Consider the following 25,655-nt stretch of genomic DNA (forward strand, 5'->3'; position numbering starts at 1 on the left):
GGGATGAACCGAATCCGGTTATTTGTGTTCGGCCGAACCCCTGAATCCACCGTAAGGGATTCGGCAGAATATCGAACCAAATCATAATAGCATATGCTAATTAGGATTTGCAAGGGTTAAATGTTGCCACACGTGAAAAAATTTCCATTTCTGTGTTAACATGACAAAAAGTCATGTGATTTTTAGGATTCGGATTTGGTTCAGCCAGGACCATGGAATTGGCCAAAAAAAGGCCGAATACCGAACAGAATCCTAAATTCGGTGCATCCCTAGCTTGGACTGCAACATATGTGAATTATGAATGTAATCTGAAAGGGAACGGATGACCATTAATGGCTGGAATTATAGTGCAAGTGCATCTCTATAACTGCTTTACCCAACCAGTTGGCAGGGAGAGGGAAATTTCTTGTATTTCAAAAGTAGGAGGGATTTTCCATAGACCAGAGTGCAATGTGCAAGCAAAGGGATGCAGCGCTCAGCATTCACTGTATATAACACTGACTTTTTCTATTGCAAGTCACCTTTTCAGACCCAAAGTGGAGCAAAAAATGTTTGTGGATGTCCCTGATAAACACGAACATGGGTAACTTGGCCCTTGTGTTGGCATGAAATAAAACACATATGGGACAAGATCAAATGTAAATAAAATTAAATGTTTTAATTAAAAAGCGAGTTAAAAGATAAATGACCTGTTCAGCTTAAAATAACAAATGATAAAGAAAAACCTCAATAGGGTGTCAGTTTCTGCAACAGATTTTTTTTTTTTTGGAACTGAATGATTTAGCACTCACTTCTGTTTTCTTCCTAACCACTGCCTCTTATTTGATGCTTCAGACAAAAATGATTGTAGCCCAAATGCCACTATAACGTGAAACTCTTTGGCTGTAGTAATAAAGAAATCCACAGAAGTGGTACTCTGAGGAGCATGGCTAAAGGTATCAGTATCAGCTCGTATTATCCAGATGAGGCCCTACAAAGATTTAGCAGTCTGGGATTATCTACTTTAGCTGAAATTAAGGCTACAACTGCTAGAAATCTGCCATCACCATAAAGAACCGCCATTTCACAAAAAGGTGTATTCCCAAATGATATATGAGGAGGGAATGAAGGGTTTTAAAAGGCAAGAAAAAAGTATGTAAAATGACAGGAATTTAAAGTACAAAGAGAGATCTCAGTTGTAGGCAACGTAAAGCAGATTTGGGCAGGCTAGCTGGTAGCAAGTCTACAGATCTGGTTGCGAAGGTATGTGCAGAGTTGGTTCATTAAGTCTCTGTTCTGACCCTCAACACAGTGCATCTCAACCAACACATCCGAATTCTCCTTCTTAACATTCAATATGCACTTAAAAAGGAAAGGCAATCCTCTTCCTTGAGGAGCCAAGGACACTTCTCCACTAGACTGGTTCATGTTTTCTGCCAAGTCCTGTTCCTCTTCATCAATATTATGGACCTCATCTGGTTTGGAAGATTCACCTTCATCTTCCATAGGTTCAGAGTGAGAAAGAGTGGTACTGGCAGGACTGGATGATGTATGTGGCACACAAGTCTCACTCTGGGTAATGGACTCACTCTCTTGTGCGGCTGCTGGATCACCAGAGTTTAGCCCTTGTTTTGGAGACTCCTTATGCAGCGCACTTTCTGGCTTGTTTGACTGTAGGAAATCATCCGGGGCACGGGGAAGCTCTCTTAGCTGCCTTGTCCTGTCCCTTCTCTTCCTACGAATGTGAATCCATGAGTTTTCAACTGCTGTTAGGAACAGACTCTCTTCACCCCTCCCACATGGGACATCTTTATGCTGAACCTGGTAAGATTACAGAAAAAAAGCAGTAATATCATTGTACAATATATAAGCCATAGAGCAGTAATTCAGCACAGCAGTACCACTAACAGACATGCTGTGAATAGAAACAGCACTGATTTTACTGATTTTAACTCATTGACTATAAGAAGTGCTGTGCACAGTAATAGCCATTTTGTACAATGCTGCTGTCCATGTCCCATTGGCCACAGCGTAGTAAATTTCCCAGACTACAGTGGAGTGAACGTGTGGCTATGAACACAGTACAAAGGTGCATGTTTTTGGGGGAGATTGGAGGTAGTCAGGAATAGGGATCCCAAGATGGGGGGCAAGGGTTTAAATCACTGTTCCTTTGAGGACATTCCTCCTCCCCGGCAGGATTCATTCCCCCTTAGTTACATCACTGTTGTAAATGATGGCTTTAATGTGTGTAGTAGTGCTATGATCTAAAAACTAGCACAGAGAACAACAATTTCAGCGCAAGATTTTTAAATCAGTAAATTATAAGGACTGGACACAGGTCTGGATTCTTTTAAAGGTGGTATGCACCCATCTGGAGGTGGCTGAAGTTTGTGGCTCAGAAGGCACAATATACATATACTGTACATAGTAATTGTCCTTAATAATCATAAGAAGCACACAGCTAAATAAGGGAAAAACTCAAAGCTCATAACAATAGAGACTGCATATCCCTTAGGTTAATGCCACACAGTGCTGATCCTCAGCCTGCAGATAAATGCACCGCCTAGGCGGTGTTTACATTTCAGCCTGCACCCAGCTGAAGCAATGGCTCAGTGTGGCACAGAACATAGGTACAATTAATATACTTTTAAATGTTTTTTGGGCCAGACAGTGATATAAGCCATAGCTTATAATAGCTTGGCCAATGAGCTCCTTGTAGTTCCAATGAACACTGAAGATGCTGGCCACCTTCTATTCCCAATATCTGAACGGCCATTCTTGATTTTATCCAACAGTGATGGAGCCTATCAGTAAAACAGCTTGTAACTGCTTTAAGTCAGCTGGATTTGGCAAACAAACACCAGATGAGCCCTCAGAAAGATGCTCCTGCAGTGTAATAGCCACTGCTTGTGCTCATACGCTATGTGGTGCCTACTTAGCTGCTAACAGGAGAGCAAATCCTGTGAGAATGTTGAGGTGTGCCTACCTGCCTCTATCTCCTAACACTGGCTCAGATCTTTAACATTTGCACCATGTTTCAGAGATATTTAATGTTTAAATGATTATATCAGACTTAAGTTATGGAAAATCCCATGTTCAGATAATAGATCCTATACCTGTATATTTTTTTATAGGGCAGAATCCTAATGTGCTAATAGTAGCTATTATATAAAAAGCCCAGCATTCCCTATGGTCTAATTATGAAAAGTATCAAGCAATGTTCATGGGATGCGCTCCACCCATACCTTCAAATCTGTAAGTATTTTCTTTATGCAGTCTGTAACCACCGTGATGCTTTCTGGGACCTCAGAGCCACTCGGCAACTTTTCCACTAACAGTTTAATAACTGATTCCAGCACTGTGAACACCATTGGTTTTCGGGGTTTTTCCAGCTTTCTTTTTTTCGGAGGATTCTGATTGAAGAAAAGTAATAAATACGTTAACAGCTAAAAAAAGAAAAAAATTGTGTTGTTGTAAGCTTAAATCCTGTGTCTTTATAAATGTAAGTTAAATTGTAAACATTTTAAATTCTGATTCTTTAAAAAGAAATAATTTCCAGTGTTCTTCATGCTGAATATATGGGCAGATGTTATTAATTATTATTATAAGGAAGCCAAACATTTTTCACAGTGACTATGACATACTGCTGGTTATAACTTTAAAATGGTTCATTGTTTTAGATGCTATCCACATACATTCAAATATCTACTGCCATTCCATCCAACTTCCAGCATCTGCCATACTGCAAATGAAGACTTCCAGCCAGTGCACTATTAATCCCTAAACTGCTCCAAGCTTAACGTACAAGCCACTGATAGTGTAAGTGCATAAGTGCTAACATGAGATTATGGGAGAAGAGGACAAAAGCTTACTGATGGTGATGGCACTCTGATTTGCAGAATAGATGTGTTTTTGCCCCTTTCACTGGAGCACTGACCATTATTATAATGGGAGGTCATTAAAAGGTTCATTACATGTAGGCGAAGTATCAACATCTTTTACTTATATAGCAACAGAAGTTTAAGCATTTGCCTTTAAAGGCTGGGCACTCAAACATGTTGCTCAGTCTCAGTTAGCTGCTTTAGTAAGACAGATATCTATACGGATGTCCAAAATGGTAAATAATTTTCAGGTAAAGATTCAGTAGAGAGAATATTAGAGCACTGTTGCTCTGCAGTAAGGAAGAGGGACCCAGGCTGAAATTTTGCCTAAGGGGCTCTAAGTCTTTTAATAGGACCCAAAAACAAAAGATTGCTGCGGAAAAGTCAAAACACTGAAAATTCTAGTGACCTGAACTGCACATAGACAATTGCAATTGATGTTGTCAAACTAGTGCATGGATGTCCATGTTGTGGGATGGTTATCTGCTATGTCATATATTCTGGGGACCTGATAATGACATACAAAGAAACCTTGAATTTGCTGGGGTCTATGTATGAAAAAACACATGTTCTATACCAGATTTGATCATTAAATTATATGACAAATATAAGTCAATAGTGTCTTGGAGGACCACAGTGATCTTGCAAACCTGCAGTTGTGCAGCCTAGACATGTATGTATGCACAATACTAAAAATGTTACATTAGTATTGATTTTAAGTACAGTTCTACTAATCAACCACTAGGTGGGTTCCTATAACTGCAGGAAACATTCACTGAGCTGTACCACCCTCTCCTACATGTCTGCTTATTCTGCCTATGCTAGAGATGAAAAGCTAAGGTCAATATAGCACCTAATCATAAGGTGCCCTTACACTGGCAGATAATAGCTGATGACTTCCACATTTGTCGGAGGCCAACTGAGCCACGTGTGGACCCAAAACTATGCTCTTGCCATTCAATATGTGATCAGGACAGATAAGGAATGCTGATAAGCTCATTAGTCAGATGAGACAGGAAAGTGGAATTGTGAAGTTAAAGGATAACTTATGAATAAGAAATGACAGTATGTTAATCTTTGATGAAAAGTGACATTTTCTCAAATATGACTCATTCATAATCCCTACCATTTTTAATCGTGGCCACAGTTTATTGCAGTGTCCTGCTTGAAAGTCTTCACTTCTACTCTACCGCCAATCAAAGTCATTTGACTAACAGGGGAGAAAAGGTAAATGCAACTGGCCTGTGTAACATCTGTAGAACATTCTGTAGGATTTATTATCTGTGCCCCTGTCTGAATGTAAATTCTCATTAGAAGCTTGGTTTCACCAAATGCTAAACATTCAAATGCCCTAAAGCCTTTGTACCTAAGAAGCACACAAAATCACCAATATATATATATATATATATATATATATATATATATATATATATATATATATATATATATACCATGATAGAAAGGAGGTGGTGTCTTTGATTTGTAAGGGGCTTAACATAAAAAATCAATAATAACCACCCTATAATGTATTGTCCCTGTGGCATTCTGAGCCATAAGGTACATGAAAGATTCCTAACTCCGAAGTCTAGCTGCCTAAGGAATTAAAAACCAAAATGTGCGAGGTATGGTGTATTCTATAGAGTGGGCCAGTAATCTGATCTGTACAAGCTAGAGATGTAAAGCCAGGGTCAGTATAGCAGCCTAATGATAAGAAACCCATACACAGGCAGATTATGGTTTAAAAATTTAAAAAGAAGAACCCCGAAACACGCTGCCTCATCACATCACATCAATATGTGATGTGGACTTGTACAAGGATAAGGGCACTGCCACACAAGGACAAATGCAGGCCAAAAATTCACCCCTGTGCCCTAAAAATCTTACAAATGTGGCTGCACCTGGGGCCATTGCGTTGGCCCAGGTACAGGCACACTGGTGTAAATGATGTATAACCTCTGTACCACTGCTTTCAGTATGTTTTAGTATATTAAAATATCTTAATCATAATTAAGATTGTACAGCGCTGCGTACCCTTTTGGCACTTTATAAATAAAGTTATACATACATAAAGAATAGTAACTTTTAGACTTGGGGGTTCAAGCATCACTTGGTGTCAGTGTGTTGTATGCAAATACAAATATATATGGGCTTCAGGCAGGCATTCCAGAATATATTCAGATATCTCCCTGCCCCTACTGACTGCTTTGTACCCCTCACTGGGTAGCAAGCCCTGCTTAAAATAGATATTTAGTTTAAATAATCTTACTATTCTATGCTATTTTACTTAAACAAGAAAAAAAGCATGAGAATTTCAATACCTTTACCTGATCCCAACCAAGCTGCATACAAAACCGTCTTCATGACAATAGGAGAGTGCACAGGGGTTAGAGAAGCCAAACTGCAAGTGTGCATTCCTCTTGTCTCAAAGAAAATATGTGTTTGCAGTGTTTAGCCTGTGTTTGTTTGCATACAGAAGAAAAAATTCCCTCCAAACCTGAGAGAAAACATTACATCTGTAGCAGTTTTAAAGGAAAATGAATACTAAGATTATTAACTATAGAAGTAAGTACTGCAATCTGCAGGGAATAACACAAGACACGCACTACTGCTGGCTATGCACAAGTCTCAACCAGAAGACACGTATAATATCAGTCCATGTTTGGGCCCAGGCTACACTGGTGACTTTTCTGCTACGGACATGTGTCCACTGTGACAGACTTGGGCAGGACAGGGCAAGCGATAAGCCAAGGCGGCCAAATGGACACATACAAAATGGTTGGCTGTCTCACGCAATAAGAACTGCACCACTAAGCCCAGTGAGTCAACAGCTTTTCTTTTTATCGCTTGCAGCCCGATATACTGATAATGGAATGCATTAACTGCTAGGCTGCAATTGTACCTTTTTAAGATCCATTTTAACATATAAATGATTCTGAAAATCCCCACTAACAACTTATTCCTTTTACTGAAACCCGCAGGGGTCAATCTCATGGCGTGCAGCATTGTGTCGATATCGGCTACCTTAATAACAGGTGTGCAGTTGTGCAGAAGCTTAACATGGCCAAAATATTTTATATTAACTGCATTTTTTTTTTTTGCCGTGTTTAAATATCAATTTGTATTTTTTAACCAGAAGTAATAATAAGAGCACATTCATTCATTCTGAATGGTACACATAGGCAGTGAAGGAAAAAATAAGGCACTGGCCCTTTACATAGTGAAAAGCTTAAAAGCGAATCAATTCTCCCCAGCCATGCTCGGCTTGATATCACAGTTAGTCATCATTTAAGACCTTTCAGTGGCTGCTTACAATCGTACCTATATAATTCTAGCCTTCGGCATTGTAATTGCCAGGCGAGACTTCTGTATTTAGCCCCCAGCCTCTGGGAAAGGGAGGGGGAATGAAAATCGATAGAAAACAGTTTCGACAGCCTAAACCATGGGAGGAAAGAGGTTCAGTTGGTTAAAATAATACAAAACAAATATCAAGCCCTTGCCACAGATTTCAAGGCAAGATCTCACTCCTTATTGTTTAGCACAAGGCGATGAAAATGCCGATAACTTGACAGAAGCTGTCAGCTAATGTCTTTTTAATTCGTTAAGCCTGGACAAAAATCAGTGTGCATATCTAATCCCTCAGACAAATGGGCAATAGCAGGCTAGTCTGTCACAAAGGCGACACACAAAAGATATTTATCATTGGAGCTTGTTCCCCACGGGGTACATCTTTGGAACTCTAACCCTCATCAGCTACACACACATCTCCGGTACTTAAGGTATTAGCTTGTCTACACTTCTGTCATTTGGTTTGGCTGCTAAGGACTGACATACAGCAACTACAAGGAAACATTCTAATACGGAAATAATAATCATAATAATATCATAAATGCAATGTATCTGTACTATCAGGAAAAAGTAGAGGAGAACCCAAAACAAAGTTAAGCATGCCATGGCCTGCAAGTTCATTTCGCTCCCCAGCTAGGTCGCCAATCTTTCTGAACAAGTCAGATTTTAGTATTTTATATGGTACAGCCAAATGCAACAAGGGTTTTTGAAAGGTGTTGATTTTCAACCTTCACAAAATCATGGCTCTGCCCCTATGACCAATGAGATTGTGCCACTCTCAAGGCTAGCTAGTCTGGCTAAGGACATAACTTGGATCTAGAGCTTGGTGGTCGTGGCCCATTTGCCTGCAAATCTGATTGGTTCCCCAGGAAATGCTGGGTACAGGCCTGCCTACTTGACCAATGATTTTGGAGCATTCAATGTAATTGGAGAAATAGTCTACAATGCTTTTATGAAGAAAAAATGTATAATGTATAATATATACAATTAAATATATAAAATCAGCTTTCCTGGGTAATACTGGGTACCTCAGCTAATAGACAAGCAGAAAAGTGGGTAATGCAACTGTAGCTCATTTACTAAAGCACTGAAACTTCCTGCACAAACACAGAATCTATGCAGCAAATGGCTTACCCCATAGACTAACATTGATAAAGCAAAACTATCTATAAACTCATAAGATTATAGGTCTAATTAATCAAAAATCATTGTGCATGGATAGATTCTAATAAATCCAAATTAATTTATCATTTAACTACTGAATCCGACTGCATAAGAATGGTTCATAAAATATTATTTTGAATGCATGTAAAGTTAACGGATCTGCAAGGTAATTATTATTATTTAACCATAGTGATCCATAGTTTTCTAATTAAAGGGCATCTTAACCCAATAAGTTGCAATAAGTGATGCAAACTTACTATGGGTGCTTCTCTCAGCAATTTTGCAATTCATATATATTTTATATTATATATCATAAGTGATTTCTGCAATAGACTGCCTTTTTAAATCAGACTTTTGGCCAGTTGAGCCACAGGGTTAACTGAATACAAGAAAAGCAAAAAAAAAAAGTGGGGTTGCTGACACTCTGACCTTCAAACAGATTGGTTGATCTGAAAGCCTGCTATTATTAGTCTAAAACGGTATAGAGCTACTAATACCTCAGAAACCATTAAATCCAGTAAATGAATGTAACTTGCAAAAGTGATCAAAGGACCTCTCTAAGTGTCACCCCCGCTTACTTTTGGGGGTTTAAATCCTCTTCAAGGAATTAAAAAAATCTTTATGATAAAAAAAAACACATATAATTAACACGTTTGATGTCAATTTGGTGTCTGATTCACTGTAGTAGTAGATATTTAAGGTAGAATTAAACCCTAGCCCCCTCCAAGCACCCTTCCCCCAGCGCCTATTCTTTTCAGAAGTCTCCCTGTGTCCTGACCTGCCATAAATTAGCCGAGTTGCACAGGGGAGTTCAAAGGGACATCTTCCCCTGTCTTCTAATCCTTTTCTGTTAGAGCGCCAACATGTATCTTGGAGGAGCATGTGCAGCTGAATGCAGGTCCTGAATCAGCTCCAACTGTGCAGACAGACAGAAGATTGTGCTGTTAAACGCGCAGCCCAGAAGGTTTATAGCAGGTTGGCACACAAGGAGACTTCTGAACAGAACAGCCCTTGCAGGGAGTGATAAATATCAATGTTGTTTGAATCTAACAAACTGGCCTACTGGGCCAATCTGCCCCCTTCCAAACTGCATACATTCCATACTTCCATTCCATAAACCTTAACTGTTCCATCACATTGCACCCACAACAGTGCCATCCTAATCCATACTAAAATGCATATGCAAGATACACTTCAATGCCCAGTTTCTCCATTCTCCCTACTTTCTCTCTGAATAGATGGACAGACAGGCATGGATATAAAAATCTTTAGTACATAAATGACTGATCAAGAACATCTTTCTATCTAGTGTGCATCTTGGATGCTGAGAGGGGCCAGCATGCATGAGGCATGCCTTTCTCCTCCAAACATGATCTTGATGGATGCGCTATTTTATATTGTGACTGCTGCCTGATGTCTAATTCCGTGGGTGAGAAATAACACATAAATGAATTATGTATGCAAATTGACATGTGTTTAATGAACTGGGATGCTAATTTGCATGGACATAAGGGTGAAAATGAGAAAATCAAACAAACTGGATTTACTCCTGGCCTCAGTATTTCTATACAAAACATATATAGCAGGGACTATTGTCTAAATTCTGTTATGCACAATGGCCTCACATTATACAACTCACACCTATCATTTCAAAAGATTATTTGAACCAAATTATTTATTTATTTTTGCTGCCTTTCAGTAAATACAGAAAAGAATTCATTTACAATAAACTCATCTGTTTAATTAGCGATAAGCAATTTATTATCAGCACCCCAAAAATATAACTTTTCTGAAATGGATACTTTAAATTTCAGTGTTTATTCATCCAAATCTGAAACCTGTTGAAGGCCAAACCCTAAACTGAATCCCTAATGTAGACAATGATATTCTGAGACAATTTGCAACTGGTCTCAAGTTCTTATTATTTGTGGTTTTTCAATTTTTTAGCTTTTTGTTTAGCAGCTCTCCAGTTTAGAATTTTACTATCTAGTTGCCGGGGGCCTTGTTTACTCTAGCAAGTAGGCGGTGGTATGAATGAGTGACTAGAATATGAATAGAAGGGGCCTAAATAGAAAGTTAAGGGACAACAGAAATAAAATTGCAAGCTCACAGAGCAATAGTTTTTGGCTACCTCGGTCCAATACGCCCATTGGGCAGCTGGAATTATAAAAAAAGGGTAAATCAAATAAATAAAAAACTATTAAAAATAAAAAATCAATTGCAAAGTTGTTAGGAATAGGACATTTCATAACATATTAAAGGAAAAGGCAAGGCATTTTGGCATTTTACTGCCAACAGATTAGCCACATTAGTGGCACCTAAAACGCTATATTTATTCTGCAGAATGCTTTACGATACCTGAGTAAACAGCCCTAGAAGCTTCCTCTGTTTGATAGCAACTGCAATTTTAGCTTGGACTCAGTAGCTTCTGTGCTGCAGCTCTAGCTGCTGGTAGCTCAGATTACAGAGTTGGAAGGGAGAGCAAATTCTGAAGGGAGGGGGGGAGAGGGAGAAAGGAGCAAACTGGGTAGACTGGTACCAGACAAGAGACAAACTCTAACACAAACGCTTGCAGGATATTCACATGCCAGTCAGTGGAGGATGTTTCGGTTTGGGTGCTAAAATAACAGAATGTGCCAGCATGGTTTTATGTGTAACAGATCTTGCCAGACTACTTGAATTGCCTTTTACAAGGAGATGAGCAGGTACTTCAACACTGGAGTGTCATCTACTTTGCTAAAGCATTTCAAACAGTACAGCACAGAAGGTTAATGATAAAATTGAGAATATTGGTTTAGAACATAATATTTGTAATTGGATAGAGAACTGGCTGAAGGATAGATTACAAAGAGTGGTGGTAAATGAAACATTTTCTAATTGGACCAGTGTGGTTAGTGAAGTACCGCAGGGGTCAGTCCTTGGTCCTTTGCTTTTTAACTTGTTTATTAATGACCTGGAGGTGGGCATAGAAAATACTGTTTCTATTTTTGCTGGCGATACTATAAATATACAGATATAATAATTTGGTGTTGGTGCTTATCTCAAATCTGAGTGCAAAGCAACAAACCAAGCATCTGTGAGGGGAACCTTGATACCACCCTGGCCTTAGCTGTAGTCCTGCTGTATTATAACTTTATTATACTTACAGGAATGATAACCTCTTCATAGAAACTCCAGGCCAAAGCCCAACGCATTGTGCGTCCCTGGTAAAACTCTGTGTGTGCAACTCTTGGAACCTGGAGTGACAAACATAAATAGCATGTATTTACCATGTATTACATGTTATTTTTTAATCCCAATCCTCCCCAAAAACGTGCCTTTTGTAACCAAAATTAGGTAGTTCAGAATGACAACAACACATTTCACATTTGTGCATACAAAACATACCCCTTGTTTTCGCAATTCCTCCTTCAAGGGAGCCAAACTGCACTTCTTCCCCAGCATGCAACTGTACCATCTAGAATAAAAGGATCAACAAGGAATATGAGTGAATTGTAATTCAGGCAAATGCAAGGATCTTGTAATTTCAAAACTGGTAACATAAATGGATGCGCAAACAAGAATAAAGGAAAAACAAAAGACTGTACGACAAGCATAGGTAACATCCGGGCGACATATATTCACATACTTACAGCGCAAAATTTTTTCTGCTAAGCAATCAGGCAGATGCTAATAGTAGTGATCTTACGCCATCTGGACAGCCAAAAGCTGCTAATACCTGCTATTATGATTGCTCTGATAGCAGATACTGACAGACTAACCAAAGTCCTTTACATACACCATAGTCTACTTGCCTTAACAAGGCTTTTCTAGAATTTAAAAGATGGCTCCTTTTTCACCTGCCCTTCCAAATTAAAGGAACAGATACTTTAAACAATGAAAGTGTAGTAAAGTAATTAAAATATATGTACTATTTTCCTGGTTAAGGTTTCTGAAGGAGAAAAGGCACAGGTAGCTGTGTAGATTGCCATTGTATTCTGCTATGCAACGTGCCTTTTCTCCTTTTTTCCAGGCTGAATGTATGTATATTATATATACTATAGTAGTGTTTCTGAAGCAAACAAATATTTTACCAGTGCAGGGCAACAGTACATTATATTTTAATAAAAACACTTATTTTTACACTTTCATTGTTTGATGTTACTGTTCCTTGTACATGATACGTATTGTACATGTATGGGATCACTTATACAGAATGCTTGGGACCTGGGGTTTTCCCGCATAAGGGATATTTTGGCAATTTGAAATTAAAAACATTAAATAAACCCAATAGGATTGTTCTGCTACCAATACTGATTCATACAGCTTAGTCACTACCAAGTACAAGGAACTGATTTATTATTACAAAGATAAAAAAAAAGTTTATGGGAGTTGGCTTCCCATAATTCCGAGCTTTATGGCCTCTGAGGAAGCCAAGAAGGAGAAACCGCGTTCGGTGTGACGTACTTCCTGAACAAGCCAAGTTTGAGGACACGTGGGGGGAATATGAATGCTGGCCACTTCTGCCATCACACTGGTTTCCAAGACTCATAGGGATTTTATTATTTTTAAACACCATCAGTACTATATTTGGTTTTATACTACATTAAAGTAAGGTTTTAACATGATGCTGCACTTTTCCTGCTTTCTGTGAAAAATTTGAAAAAATTGCACTCTACTAGTGTATTTGAGGAATCCTTGTATGGAGTTAATCTAATGATTGATCTATGAATTGCTTGTGATAAGCATATACCCTAGAGAGGGTCTGTATGTACCCAGTCACACCTTAGCACTATAACAGAGTGTGGGAGTTACAGTGTAAACAGAGCATTTTATTTTTCTTTCTATCTTTTCGCCATATAATTAAATAAGGTCAACATGTATAATTGTGGTCCTGTTGGTTAATTTTAGTCATTACGAGTTTTGTTTTTTATTTTTTTAAATCTTTTCTTTATGTGGGTGCACTAAGCACTGGTTAATTAAAAAGTAAAAAACAAGACACTGGCACACAGAACTGTAATTCTATTATTCAGAAATACTATACTATATAGAATGTTCTTTTTGTTGTTTCTACCATAGCCTTCAGTGCTAAAGTTTTTTTATTTGGTTTTATTATTGGAGGATCACTTTGGGGAATCCTATAACTTCGGCAGGGATTGGTTTGGACATTTACACTTAATTGATTCTTTCAGATAAGGGATCCCATACCTGTACTTAAATTGTAAGCTTTACAGGTCAGAGACCTCCTTCATCCTGCCTCTATTATCAGATGTCACTGTGTATATTTATAATTATTTTTGATCTGTCTACCACATAGGAAACAGTGCTAAAATTTTATGTCGTAGTAGTTCTATATTGAATTGTTCTAGTACAGATATTGGTGCAAAATATAGCAAATAAAAAACAAACGTTTTTATGAAGTACCCAAAGCAGTGTGGATTCTGCATATGAGACCTAGGGTGTTGCATTGTCAATAAGCCAATTGGTTTTTTCCTCATTCATGGTGAGGTCTCAGTGAAGTGCAGGAAGAGTAAAAAGGCCACCTGTACTGTATCACAGCTAAGCAGTCTGAAATAATTAGCCTTCAAAAGCAGATCCCCTCAACCCCTCAAGGAACGTGCTTAGTTGTGTCAGTTTCCCTTGATCAAGCTTTTGACAGCTCCATGTTCTTGCACCTGTTAGTGTTTACTACGCTCTTCCCCAAAAAGACAGAAAGCCATGGAGGGTTTATCCCTTGGTGCAGGCATGCTCAGGATGAAAGCCAGGCACCCCATCTGCTAACTGTTAACTAAACATCTGAATGTGCAGCACTCACTGTCAGGGAAAGGCTGTGTCAGGACAAAGGCACCCTTCTCATTTTATGTTTTAAATGGTAGTTGATGACTATCACTGAATATAGATTAGGAAATAAAGGCATGGTACCTGTTATGCAGAATGCTCGGGACTTAGGGATTTTTACCATATAATAGTTTGAAAACTTAATAAACCCAATAAGGATTAATTATATCTTAGTTGGCGTGAAGTACAATGTACTTTAATATAGTGAAAAATTATATAATTTACAGTATTGGATAACATTACCCCAGTGGTAATGTGTCATCACTTGTCAATGGGTCTCTTTCTTTGTGAAGGCCAAATACTGTCATGATATTAGACTGACAGAACTTTTTTCTGCAGCTCTCAGAACCACAGTTGTGGCGAGAGCTTGAAAACAATAGAAACCTATATTTAAAAGGTGGAAAAATGTAGTGGCCATGGCAATGAAAAATAATAATTGAATATCATTTACAATTTTACTGTAATTGTCACTTGTTTAATATTAACTTTATATTCAAGCCCTCTCCTAATCATCTTCCAGACTCATTCTAACCACTGCCTTGTTGCCAGGATAAAACTGACCCTAGCAACCACATAACTGCTGAAATTTCAAAGCCGACAGCTTCTGACCAAAAACACAAAAAATAAAAACCAATTGCAAATTATGTTTCTACAGTGCCGACATATTCTGCAGTGCTATAAAGAGATTCTACATTATTCACATCAGCCCTTGACACCGCAGAACATACAAGCTAATGTCCCTATCACATACATACATACATACATACATACATACATACATACACACGTCAATTTTAACAGATTAACCTACCTGTATGCTTTTAGGGCGGAGGAGAAAACCCACACAAGCATTAGAGAACATATAAACTTAGATATTATGTAGGCTGAAATTAAACCTAGGTTAGCACAGCTGCAGACAGCAGGGCCAAGGTGTTTCAGAATACATTGTCTACATCAGTGATCCCCAACCAGTGGCTCAGGAGCTGATGTTGCTCCCAGTGGCCTCAAAGCAGGTGCTTATTTTAGATTTATTGACTTGGTTGCATGAAAACCAAATATAATGCCAAACAGAGCCTTCTGTAGGTTGCCAGGCCATATACATTGGCTACCAAATAGCCAATCACAGCCCTTATTTGGTACCCCTGGGTACATTTTCATACTCGTGTTGCTCCCCAACTCTTTTTACATTTGAATGTGGCTCATGGGTGAAAAAGGTTGGGGGCCCCTGGTCTACATTACAGTTAATTTAAAGGTATACTACCCATTTAACTAGTGACGGGTCAAGTGGTTTCCTAAACCAGCAGCACAACAAACCTATTTTGCCTTTTGTCTGGAAACTAAAAACCCTATTTAATACAGCAGAAGACATTTATTTATAGAGCATCAAGATAACTGAGAAGGATGTGCTACTATTTTACACAAGCGGGAAGTTCAAAAATACAATCCCAAGCAAAGTTCACAAGATGAGGGTTCTGCTGATATCAGCACAATGCATGGAACTTATCACCTTTCCATTTCCTTTATTACTTGAGGAAATATATCTCATAAGAGTACACAGTTGAATCAATCTTTTTAGCTGGTTTTGCCAATGATTACTGCTATAGCTATTTTTATATCAGGGGAATGGTTACATATTGAATACAATATGTTTTTTTTAGAAGTAGATATTCCGAGGGGCAGACTAGTTATCATTCTATTTTACAAATCATTTTATTTTATTGCTGAATGCTTGCACTTTTTCAGGGTCTTAAAAAAAAAAAAAACTGCAGATGAACTGTAACACCCTACAAACACAGCTTGACTGTTTAAAGCAGTTGAACCAAAATATCATTAATCACTGCAATACACCTGAAGATATGATCGTATGGCAACCTCGCCCCACATGGCCACCTACCTGCAGGGCCATATCAGGCTATTCTCATTGTTCTATAACCATGATTTTTGGCCAGTTATCTGTCAGGGAGGAAGTCGGGGAGGGCCCATACATGGCCAAATAAGCTGCCAGACAAGATAAGATTTGATCTGCAGACAGTGTCAGACTGGGGTGCCAGGGAAAACCTTAGACTGTGGGCCCAGTCTCCAAACAATTTTTCCTTCTCTCTTCACTCGCATTAATTATTCTCTTAATCACTTTCACATACATATTATTTATTGTTCCTTCTATTTATTTTCTTTGTACTCAAATAGAAATGACCATGGCAGGAGTATTCCTGGTATCCTGGTGGGCCAGTCCAACACGGTCTGCAGGGGCCAAAAGGACACCTTGAATCTGCCCATGTATTACCATCTAAAGGCTATGAATTTTATCACATGGCTATAACAAATGGACAAATTAATCAAACTGGTAGAAATCAAGATGCCTTCGGTTCTTCCACTCTCCTAGTATAATAGCCATTTTAATAAACTGCCACCTGAATAAAGTTATCAAGACTAACTTCAAGTCAGTATATGACCAGGAAACTGACAATATGGTAGGAATATATTTATCCATTTCCCTACAAAGTGAAAGAAATTAGCAGAACCAAAAAAGCATCAAGGTACAATTAAGCAAAGGGTAGTTTGCTTGCTGGATGGGCACTGCTGAAGGTATAGGCCCATGAGGAACATTAAGCCTGTAGACCGGAAAGGGTGTTGTTTATTAAAGACTTAGGCTGAAGACAAATGTTTCCTTGCTTCTAAAACATCTCTGCACGCATAAACCAGCATTACTCGGAACTGTCTGAATGTAGGACAATACTAACCCACAAAGAAACACAGCCATGATCACAAGACTGATCTTAGTCTACCAAGCCTGCCTCTTATTGCTCACAAATGAATAGCTTTGGGTATGGCCCCTGACCAAACATATTCAAAACTGTGGTTGATTGAAAGACTCACCTCAATCTTTTCTTAAGTTTAAGGCTATCATGGATGATCCGCTTGACAAACTCCAACTCTCCCCCCTCAGCCATAATCTCTGTAATGCCTCCAGTGTTGACCGAGCTCGGGGGAGGCCGGTGAGGGTTGCGAGAGTTAACTCCCTAGGAGGAAACAAATCAATTCATGAAATACAAAAAGTACTACAGTTATCTTTATAATCTCAGCCTCAAAGGATCAGAGGATAGAACTGTTCTGTTAAAATCTAACAATGGTTTATGTAACATTTTATACAAGTATGGGATCTGTTATGCGGAAACCTGTTATCCAAGAAGCTCTGAATTTACAGAATGACCATCTCTTCCATTAAGCAAATAATTAAAAATTTAAAAATTATTTCCTTTTTCTCTGTAACAATAAAACAGTACCCAGTACTTGGATCCAACTAAGATATAATTAATCCTTATTGAAGCAAAACAATCCTATTCAGTTTCATATTTTAAATGATTACTTCTTAAAAGTACGGTGGCCCAAATTATGGAAAGATCCCTGGATAGATCCATTCTGGATAACAGGTCCCATACCCATATAAATAAATACATTTGGCGAAGGGACTTAACAACAGGGTTTATATTGCCTTTATTGAAGCAAATTATTAGTTTTTAATAGGGGATAAAAGTTTGCTTGTGTTAGAAACCATAGTGTTTAGAAAGATCTGAACATTTTCACACTGCACCTGTGCCTTCAGAGCAATTAGGGTCCTTTCTCAGATTCTGTACATCTCATATTATGCAAAATACAATAACAACAAACCACTGGAGAGGCATTAACCCACCAACCTGTAAGCAATCCAAACAACCTGTATACATAGTTTTGCACACCAATAATACTGCACCTGGGCTTCCAACTGGTTCGCAAAAAATGGAGGGTTGCACATGCAAAAATCATAAATGATTTCAGATTCTTCTTTCAGTGCATCCATCAACAAAGTTTTCTGGGGCACCTTAACCACTGCAAAAAAAGAAATGAAATGGTAATGGATGTGCTAATGTACAGGAATGTGACACTCACGGCACATTAGGGGAATATCTGTATTTCAGATGTATTTATTCATTATTTGATTAAAACCTTTAATACAGTATAGTGATAATGCTTCACAGTTTTTACATTTGCGAGCTCCCATGACACTGCAGCTTTAAATGCAGTCTGTCTTTACAAACTGATTTTGTGAAACCGTTCTATGCATGTTTTAAATAACAGTGTACATTGTGGCACATTATTCAGAAGCACTTTTCTTTTATTTAACTTGGAGTGCTTACCCTTTAAGTTAACTTTTACTATGTTATAGAATGGTCTATTTTAGCAACTTTTCATTTGGCCTTAATGTTTTTTTTTTCTAGTTCTTGATTTATTTGCCTTCTTATTCTGCCTTTTCCAGCTTTCAACTGGGGATCACTTACCCGGCAGACAAATAGAAAGCGATTGCTCTTGGAGGCTACAGTTCTGTTGTTACTTTTACTCTTACTTTATTATTACTTAACCAGATAGCTGCTAAACCTTTAAACTGGAGAGCTGCTGAATAAAAAGTCCCATTGCAAATAGTATCAGAATATTACTATCTACATCATACCAAAAGTTAATTTAAAGGTGAGCAACCACTTTAAGGTGGCCATATATGAGCTGATAAAAGCCACCGACTTGGCTCTCCAGCCCATCAGTTGCTCATGAGCCTGTGAATGGTGCCCTCCTGATGTCCTGCCTGATTTTCGACCAGATATCAGGCAGCCTTGAAAATTAAAGAAAGCCTGTAGTGGCTCATTTGCCTACACCTTATATATTCCAAGATATGCTGAAAAAATCAGAATAGAGTTCTAGAGCTTCAGCATCAGGGCATAGTCAAAGTGCTACCAAAACAAATGTCATATTTACCAACTACATGATACTGTACCTAAATCAAGAAGCTTGATAAATACAAATAGCAAAGCCCACCTTTAAGTCTTAAAAGGAAGTAAAGCAAATCAAAGTTAAAAAATTTTAAATATGATTTTATCACACATTTCCAGTATCACAAAGTTTCTTATAATAGGTAAAATGAAGCAAGAGGTGTAAAATTCTGCTTTGTGTTTTGACATGCAATCCAAGGTACAGTATTCCCCCCGGCTGACCTGTTAAGGACATGCCCTGTTTTTCTGTAAATTTCACACAAATGGAGTGTGACAAATATAACCACTATTGTAACCTAGTATGTAAAGCACCTTTGTCTTTCTTGCGTATCTCCCTTTTTGTGGTCTTTACTGCGTATTTCTATGTAAATCCTGAAAGATACAGCCCTTTAGGAAGCACATTTACAAAAATAATTACACATTCCCTAACTCAGCCAGGAGATAGAACCAGAATATGCTCAATGGTAAAGTGATACTAACTTATTTATAAACACTAGAGTTGAATTGCATAGTCTTATCATGCGCTCATGCCTTTCACAGCCAGGTGCTGGCCAGGGGCATCTAACAGTGGAGAAAGGTAACTTCTCATGGGAACCAGAGATCCAATTTCTGTAATTATATCCATAAAAGCAACCATACAGAGACCATATTAGGTTACCAGACCAAATGACCTGCAGGCTGAAAAATCAGATACTATCTAGATCCTCATTTAGCTGACTGCCTAGCAAAGTCTCCTCCAACATTAAAAAGAGAAAGGCGTATCCTGTATTTCAAATCCTTCCATAAAAATATACATTTTATTCAAAACTACATATTAAAAAGAAAATATACATACAGACCCCTGTTATTCCGCCTTATGCATTTCATACCCTCCATTACTTAGTGAATAAGTAACAGAGACTGTGAATATTAACTGAGGATATGAAATGAGTAAGCTGGAATACCTGTATGGTCTGTATGTATATTGCCTTTTTAATATTTTCTTTTTATTGTTTGATGTACCCATTGGTACTGTATTCTGTTAACCTTGGCCCTTTTTGACTGGCCATTTATATCCCTTGTAGAGAATACCTAGAGTTTAGTACTCCAACATCCAGACATGCCAATGCCAAGAGTATACAACTGAACACAAAAGTCTAGACATTCCTTTCCAAATTACATATAGAAGTCAGTGTGTAAAACATAAAATATTTGCACATTAATGCACCATTACATTTTATTGAACTTTAAAACACAAGAACAAAGAAAATTATAATTATGATGTGCAAAAGTTTGTCCATTTGTCCAGTGATAAACGCTGTTTTTGCAAAATTCCCTGACCCTAATTATTTCATTAGGCCTTAAAAACCATTAGGAGTTGTCACTTGCAACAGCTGTCACTCAGCAACCATGGACTTATCTAAGTAACTGAGTGAGGGTCTGAAATTAAGCCTATGCCTACAAACCAGGGGAAACTATAAAAACAACTGCAAAATGCATCCAGCTTACAATTTCTATTGTCCAAAACAACTTTCAGAAAGAACTGCTCATATGCATGCCAGAAAGCCAAACCTGTATATGACTGCAAAGGATCTGCAGGAATCTTTGGCTGACAAAGAAGTGGTATTGCAATGTTGCCTGCATCTACACAAGCCAGAGGCATATTAACAAGTGCTGTGGGATTGATGAAGTAAAAATTAAACTCTTTGGCCATAATCACCAAAGGTTTATTTGGAGAAAAAAAAGCAGCATTTGGTGAAAATATGGTTGAGTTAAACCAGAGAAGCAGACCCATTATCCTTTGGATCATGATGCAGCTGTTTGTGGCATAAAATAGAATTAGCACAGCTTTAGAATATATGTAAAACTGCTACCTATATAAAGAAGGTACAAGGCATTAAGTCATCAGAATAAAACATTGTGTAACTATAATCTTTGATATTGTGTAAGGAATTGTAGCTTAAAAACCATCATAGTCCTGCTTAATATCTAGATAAACAAAGGTAACAGGGTGATTTATCAATGAGTCACGTTTGATTTTTTATTCTGGATTTGAGTTTTCTTGCACTTAAAAAACTTGAATTCGAGTTATGGTTAGAAAACTCGATTTTCTGGTATTTATTATGTGAAAAACCCGAAAACTGGAATTTTAAATATTTGCCATCTTAAAGCTTGCGAGTTTCTATAGAAGTCAAGGGCGTTGTCATTGGTAAAGTCAAGCCATATTCTCAAACTCAAATTTTTCAAAAAATTCGAGATATTCAAGTTTTTTTATGCATTCAATATGAGTTTATTTGATTTAGAAAAACAAACTAAAATTCACAAACTTGAAAATTGATAAATAATTCCAAGAGTGTCTTTATGACCTGCAGCAGCAAGCAGATTCAATTATACTATTGCCAATATTTTACATTTATCACACTGCTGTATGGGGACATCTAGGGCCAGTTTAGCTATGAAATTGTAAAGGCTAATTACTTGAAGGAAAATATGTTTATATTTACCTAATGTGGCACAAAATAAAGATTGTGTGAAATAAATTAAATTCTGATTTTAAAAAAAATTATTGTAGTACCTTCACAGGGAAATTGCAACTTATTAGATGACAATTAGATGTTATATATGTCATCTCAAGCAACAGTGTAGTATTTTAAGTATATATTATAGTACTGTTATGGACAGCCCTCTCTATATTACTCCTGATCTATTGGTCTCAGCCTGAGGATTACAAGCCAAAAAATAAGAAACATATAGAACATTTGAGGTTAGCTAATGATTTATTTATTGTGCAGTGATAAATATTTGAATATGTTAATGTAGGGCATACATTGTTGTGCAGTAATTACAGCATACTTTCTCTGCAGGGGGAAGGGTGACAAGAGAAGGACATACACAAGAAAGAAAGCACCCCTAGTAATCACTGTGTAGGAAGTTAAGCATTTGAAAGATTTCCATAGACAACTATACATAGGAATATTTTTAACATTAAAAAAAAAAAGCCATGGTTAAAGAGTTGCAATAACAATACTTGTGGTACATTATAACATATGCTCTAGGTAGATTACTCGTTTCAGCGGGGCAAAAAAAGCAACATACATAGAAATACACACAGTACCTTTTATGAGGTCTGACAGATTATTTTGCTCCACATTTTTCTTGGCATAATTATAGCAGATGTCATCCACTTCTGTAGCAAGAAAATACCAGCCGTTGAGAGTTGCCCCAAGCAATGGATAAATGCATGATGCGCCTGTACCTAGGAAAAGCAGAGAACGAGTGGTTCTGATCTGTGCAGGTACAGCATGGGAAACATGATCCGCTGGAAGGCTCTCATAAGAAAAGCACATATGGCACTCAGGCAGACATTTTTTTTTTTTATCAGAATGAAAAATAATTTTGCACCTTCAAAGTGTTATAGGGGACCTGTCAGCATAAGAAATAATTCCATATTGTTTTCTGTTGTGTTTGTCAAGAAAAATAAACTTCACTTATACTAAATACATTGTTTTAATCTTACTTCCTTAAGCCTTGGAATTCACAGTCACAGCAAGCAGACAGACACCATTTTGTGGACACTGTTATTAATAGGCAAGCTTTGCATCCTGCCAAAATCTTCTTTCTGATACCCATGTCCATGCACTGTTACAAAATTAGAAGGTGAGGAGGGAGGGGGAATGAGATGAGTGCAACAACATCTAAGAAGCTTTGAATTGAAGTAAAAGCCAGTTTGGTTTCATGTTTAATTTGAAAATGGTTTTTATTATACATCTTAGAGTAACTGGTCCACTTTAAGGATTGCCAGTCAGACCCAAACTGGCAATCTGTGTATTCTGGAAAATGCCAGAGGGGCTACTGTAAGATGCCATAGACACTCACTATTTATTTTGCCTGTGGGGGGCTGTTTGGGCCTCTGTGTACTTGAAGTGCCAGGGTCTATTTTGACCCCAGTCAAAACCTTAAAACCCCCCAGAAAGATGGAATGTTGCTCTTTTATGCCAAGTTGGTCTGATACGAATGTGGGCTAGGTATAACATAAAAGGGAAGATTCACTGTTTGCAAATTGCTTGGAATCAAGTAGATTCCAATTTAATATGCTGATACCCACTGTGGCACTGATTGTATTGGAAAGGCTATATAGCTCCCAAAGTGAAGCAGGCCACAAACTGCCAAAAACAAGCAAAAAACAAAAAAGATCCAGGTAACTGATCAAAAGTAACCATTGGGCAAATAGGCGCATTTGTCCATTTGTGGCCCACTTAACTTCTGAACAAAGCATTCTCTCAAAAATCATGTAACGCTTCTAATAAAATAACATCCCATTAAAATTCTGAGAGAGCATGGATCTTTCAGGCAGCATTGCTCTCCTGTAGAAATGGGATCCGGGGTATAATTCCAACGATTGAAATCAAATAGTACAGGTCTGGGACCTGTTACCAAGAATATTCAGGACCTGGAGATTTCTGGATAAGGGGTCTTTCCATAATTTGGATCTCCATAATTTGTATACTAAAAAATAATTTCAACATTAAATAAACCCAATAGGATCTTAGTTGGGATCAAGTACAAGGTCCTGTGTTATTATTACAGAGCAAAAGTAAATCTTTTTAGAACATTTTAATTATTTGTTTAAAATGAAGTCTATGAAGTCTACTTCAGAGCAATCTGAATAATGGGTCCCCAGATAATGGATCCCATACCTGTACATGATCTTGTTTGTGAGAGTTTCATCCTACAGTATTCTTGAAAACTGCACAGCTAGGTCAAAGAAAAAATTGTGTGTATAGAATTTTAGATTGCAAGATTCATTTAGGTAGAGAATTATGTAAATGATAAGCGGTCTTTGCATAGCACTGCACTACATAAGGGTATAAGGAATGTCTAATTATGCATTTAATTCTTAGAAAAAAAAATACAGTTGACATAGGCTTATCCCCGTATTTATGTTCATTCAGATCAGTGGCTGCAGACATGGATATTCTAAACAGAAAACTTATATAAAGAGCAAGAACAGAAACGTATCATGAAAACAACGGTAGATGCTTTCTAGGATTTACTAAGTAACCACATTAGGATGAGCATCTCTATTACATGGGAGTACAAATGGGTCAGATTCAATTGGATTAGAAAACATGTACCTATAACATATAAACCTATAGTTTAAGCATCTGAAAACTTCACTAAAGCCTATGGGGAAATTTAGAATTGCATTAAGAGATACAATTTTTGTTGCACTGACAGTAGCCCAAAACAAGAGGCACAAGTACTAATACCAAGCCCTGTCCTTTACACACAGCCATTTATTTATCAAATGGCAACAAACAAATCATTCACATTAGTCAGTGTCCCATTGTAGCTTACAGTACCATTCAGATACACAAATGTACAAAAACAAAAATATGCACATTGGTGTCAATTTCTAGGCAAGTCAATTAATCCACTATTTGGTTTTAGGACTGAGGGAGGAAACCAAAACACCTGAAGGATCTCCTGAAGGAACTGAGCCGAGGACCCCGATCTTTGTCTGTGCGCTTATGGTTTTCCAAGTGACTTAGAGTCTTTTATGGAAGAGAAAGTATTTTACAAGGTATAATAAAGTGCACTGTAAAACAAGGAGAAAGACTTTTCCCACATTAAAATTAAATCAATGTGGACTAACAGTCAGTATGCACAAACTGGAAGAAAATAGCCTAAGCTACAGAAAAGTCCTTGGAAGGCTAAAGAGATCTTATTAGTTAATGCAGAAAGATTTAAATGGTTCTTATTGTCTAAACTGGGAGTGCATAAGAGTAGAATTAACTTGTACTTAGATTATGCCATGGCCTTGTTTCTTTTCCAATCAAACGCACTTTTGTGATGTGCTGGTCTTGCATTTTGCTAAATAGTTAAAGCCAATGAAACCCTGCACTAATTCAGTAACACACCTCTGCATGACAAATCATACCACTGACATTCACTTCCACAAAGAAGCTGTAAGCTCGACCCTCTTGACTCTTGGGTGGCATAACCTCCCGGCTATTATGCTCCAATGTTTATGGTTTAATTTCCAAAATGGGAACAGCAGACATTACAATGTTTATGAACATGAACAAGCTGAAAGCATTCTTATTTCCATTCATGGAACATTTGCCAACATCAGAAATTTTCCACAGAGACTTCACAACTCCTGTGCTAGTGCCACATATGAATAGCTGCTATTCTGTTAGTCTGACAAAGCCGATAATGGGAGGGGTCTGTTTATTTCAAGTCTAAAATTCAAAACTGAATCAGTTAACAAACCCAAGTACACTCATTCAAAAACTAGAAAAAACAAAGACCAATCTGCTAAGTTGCTAAGAATAAGACATGCAAAATATACATACTACAACATACTAAAAGGTCAACTAACATTTTACGAACACATATAGCATTTTTTTCCAAGGGCTGGTAGGTTTATTAAACAGTATACAAGTTAGAACTGCTGCTTTACTGAGCTGGGATCCTAGGTTTCATTCCAGCCAGGGCATTATTACATTACATTAACATTTATTTATAAAGCGCCAACATATTCCGCAGCGCTGTACAATAAGTGGGTTACATACATTGGACATACAGAGTAACATATAAAGCAATCAATAACCGATACAAGAGGTGAAGAGGGCCCTGCCCAAAAGAGCTTACAATCTACAATTATCTTTAAGGAGTACCCTTACAG

At 37.7% G+C, this 25,655-nt stretch overlaps 1 protein-coding gene across 2 annotated transcripts in view; it reads right to left on the reverse strand.

Moving 5' to 3' along the window:
* Positions 1 to 632: 632 nt before the first annotated feature.
* mettl16 (methyltransferase like 16) overlaps positions 633 to 25,655 on the reverse strand; it is a 39,032-nt gene continuing 14,009 nt past the window's right edge. Inside the window, exons 4-10 of one of the 2 annotated variants that reach the window (XM_031895721.1) lie at positions 22,080 to 22,220; positions 17,938 to 18,053; positions 17,064 to 17,206; positions 11,757 to 11,826; positions 11,516 to 11,605; positions 3,225 to 3,392; positions 633 to 1,800 (exon numbers count right to left, since the gene is read on the reverse strand). In XM_031895721.1, the coding sequence (XP_031751581.1) occupies positions 1,207 to 1,800; positions 3,225 to 3,392; positions 11,516 to 11,605; positions 11,757 to 11,826; positions 17,064 to 17,206; positions 17,938 to 18,053; positions 22,080 to 22,220 (1,322 nt within the window). In that variant the 3' untranslated portion in view covers positions 633 to 1,206. The remainder of the gene's footprint in view (positions 1,801 to 3,224; positions 3,393 to 11,515; positions 11,606 to 11,756; positions 11,827 to 17,063; positions 17,207 to 17,937; positions 18,054 to 22,079; positions 22,221 to 25,655) is intronic. The other variant, NM_001130217.1, reaches the window with a different exon arrangement.

The sequence above is a fragment of the Xenopus tropicalis genome, chromosome 2, assembly GCF_000004195.4.
Source record: "Xenopus tropicalis strain Nigerian chromosome 2, UCB_Xtro_10.0, whole genome shotgun sequence".
Classification (NCBI taxonomy): Eukaryota; Metazoa; Chordata; class Amphibia; order Anura; family Pipidae; genus Xenopus; species Xenopus tropicalis.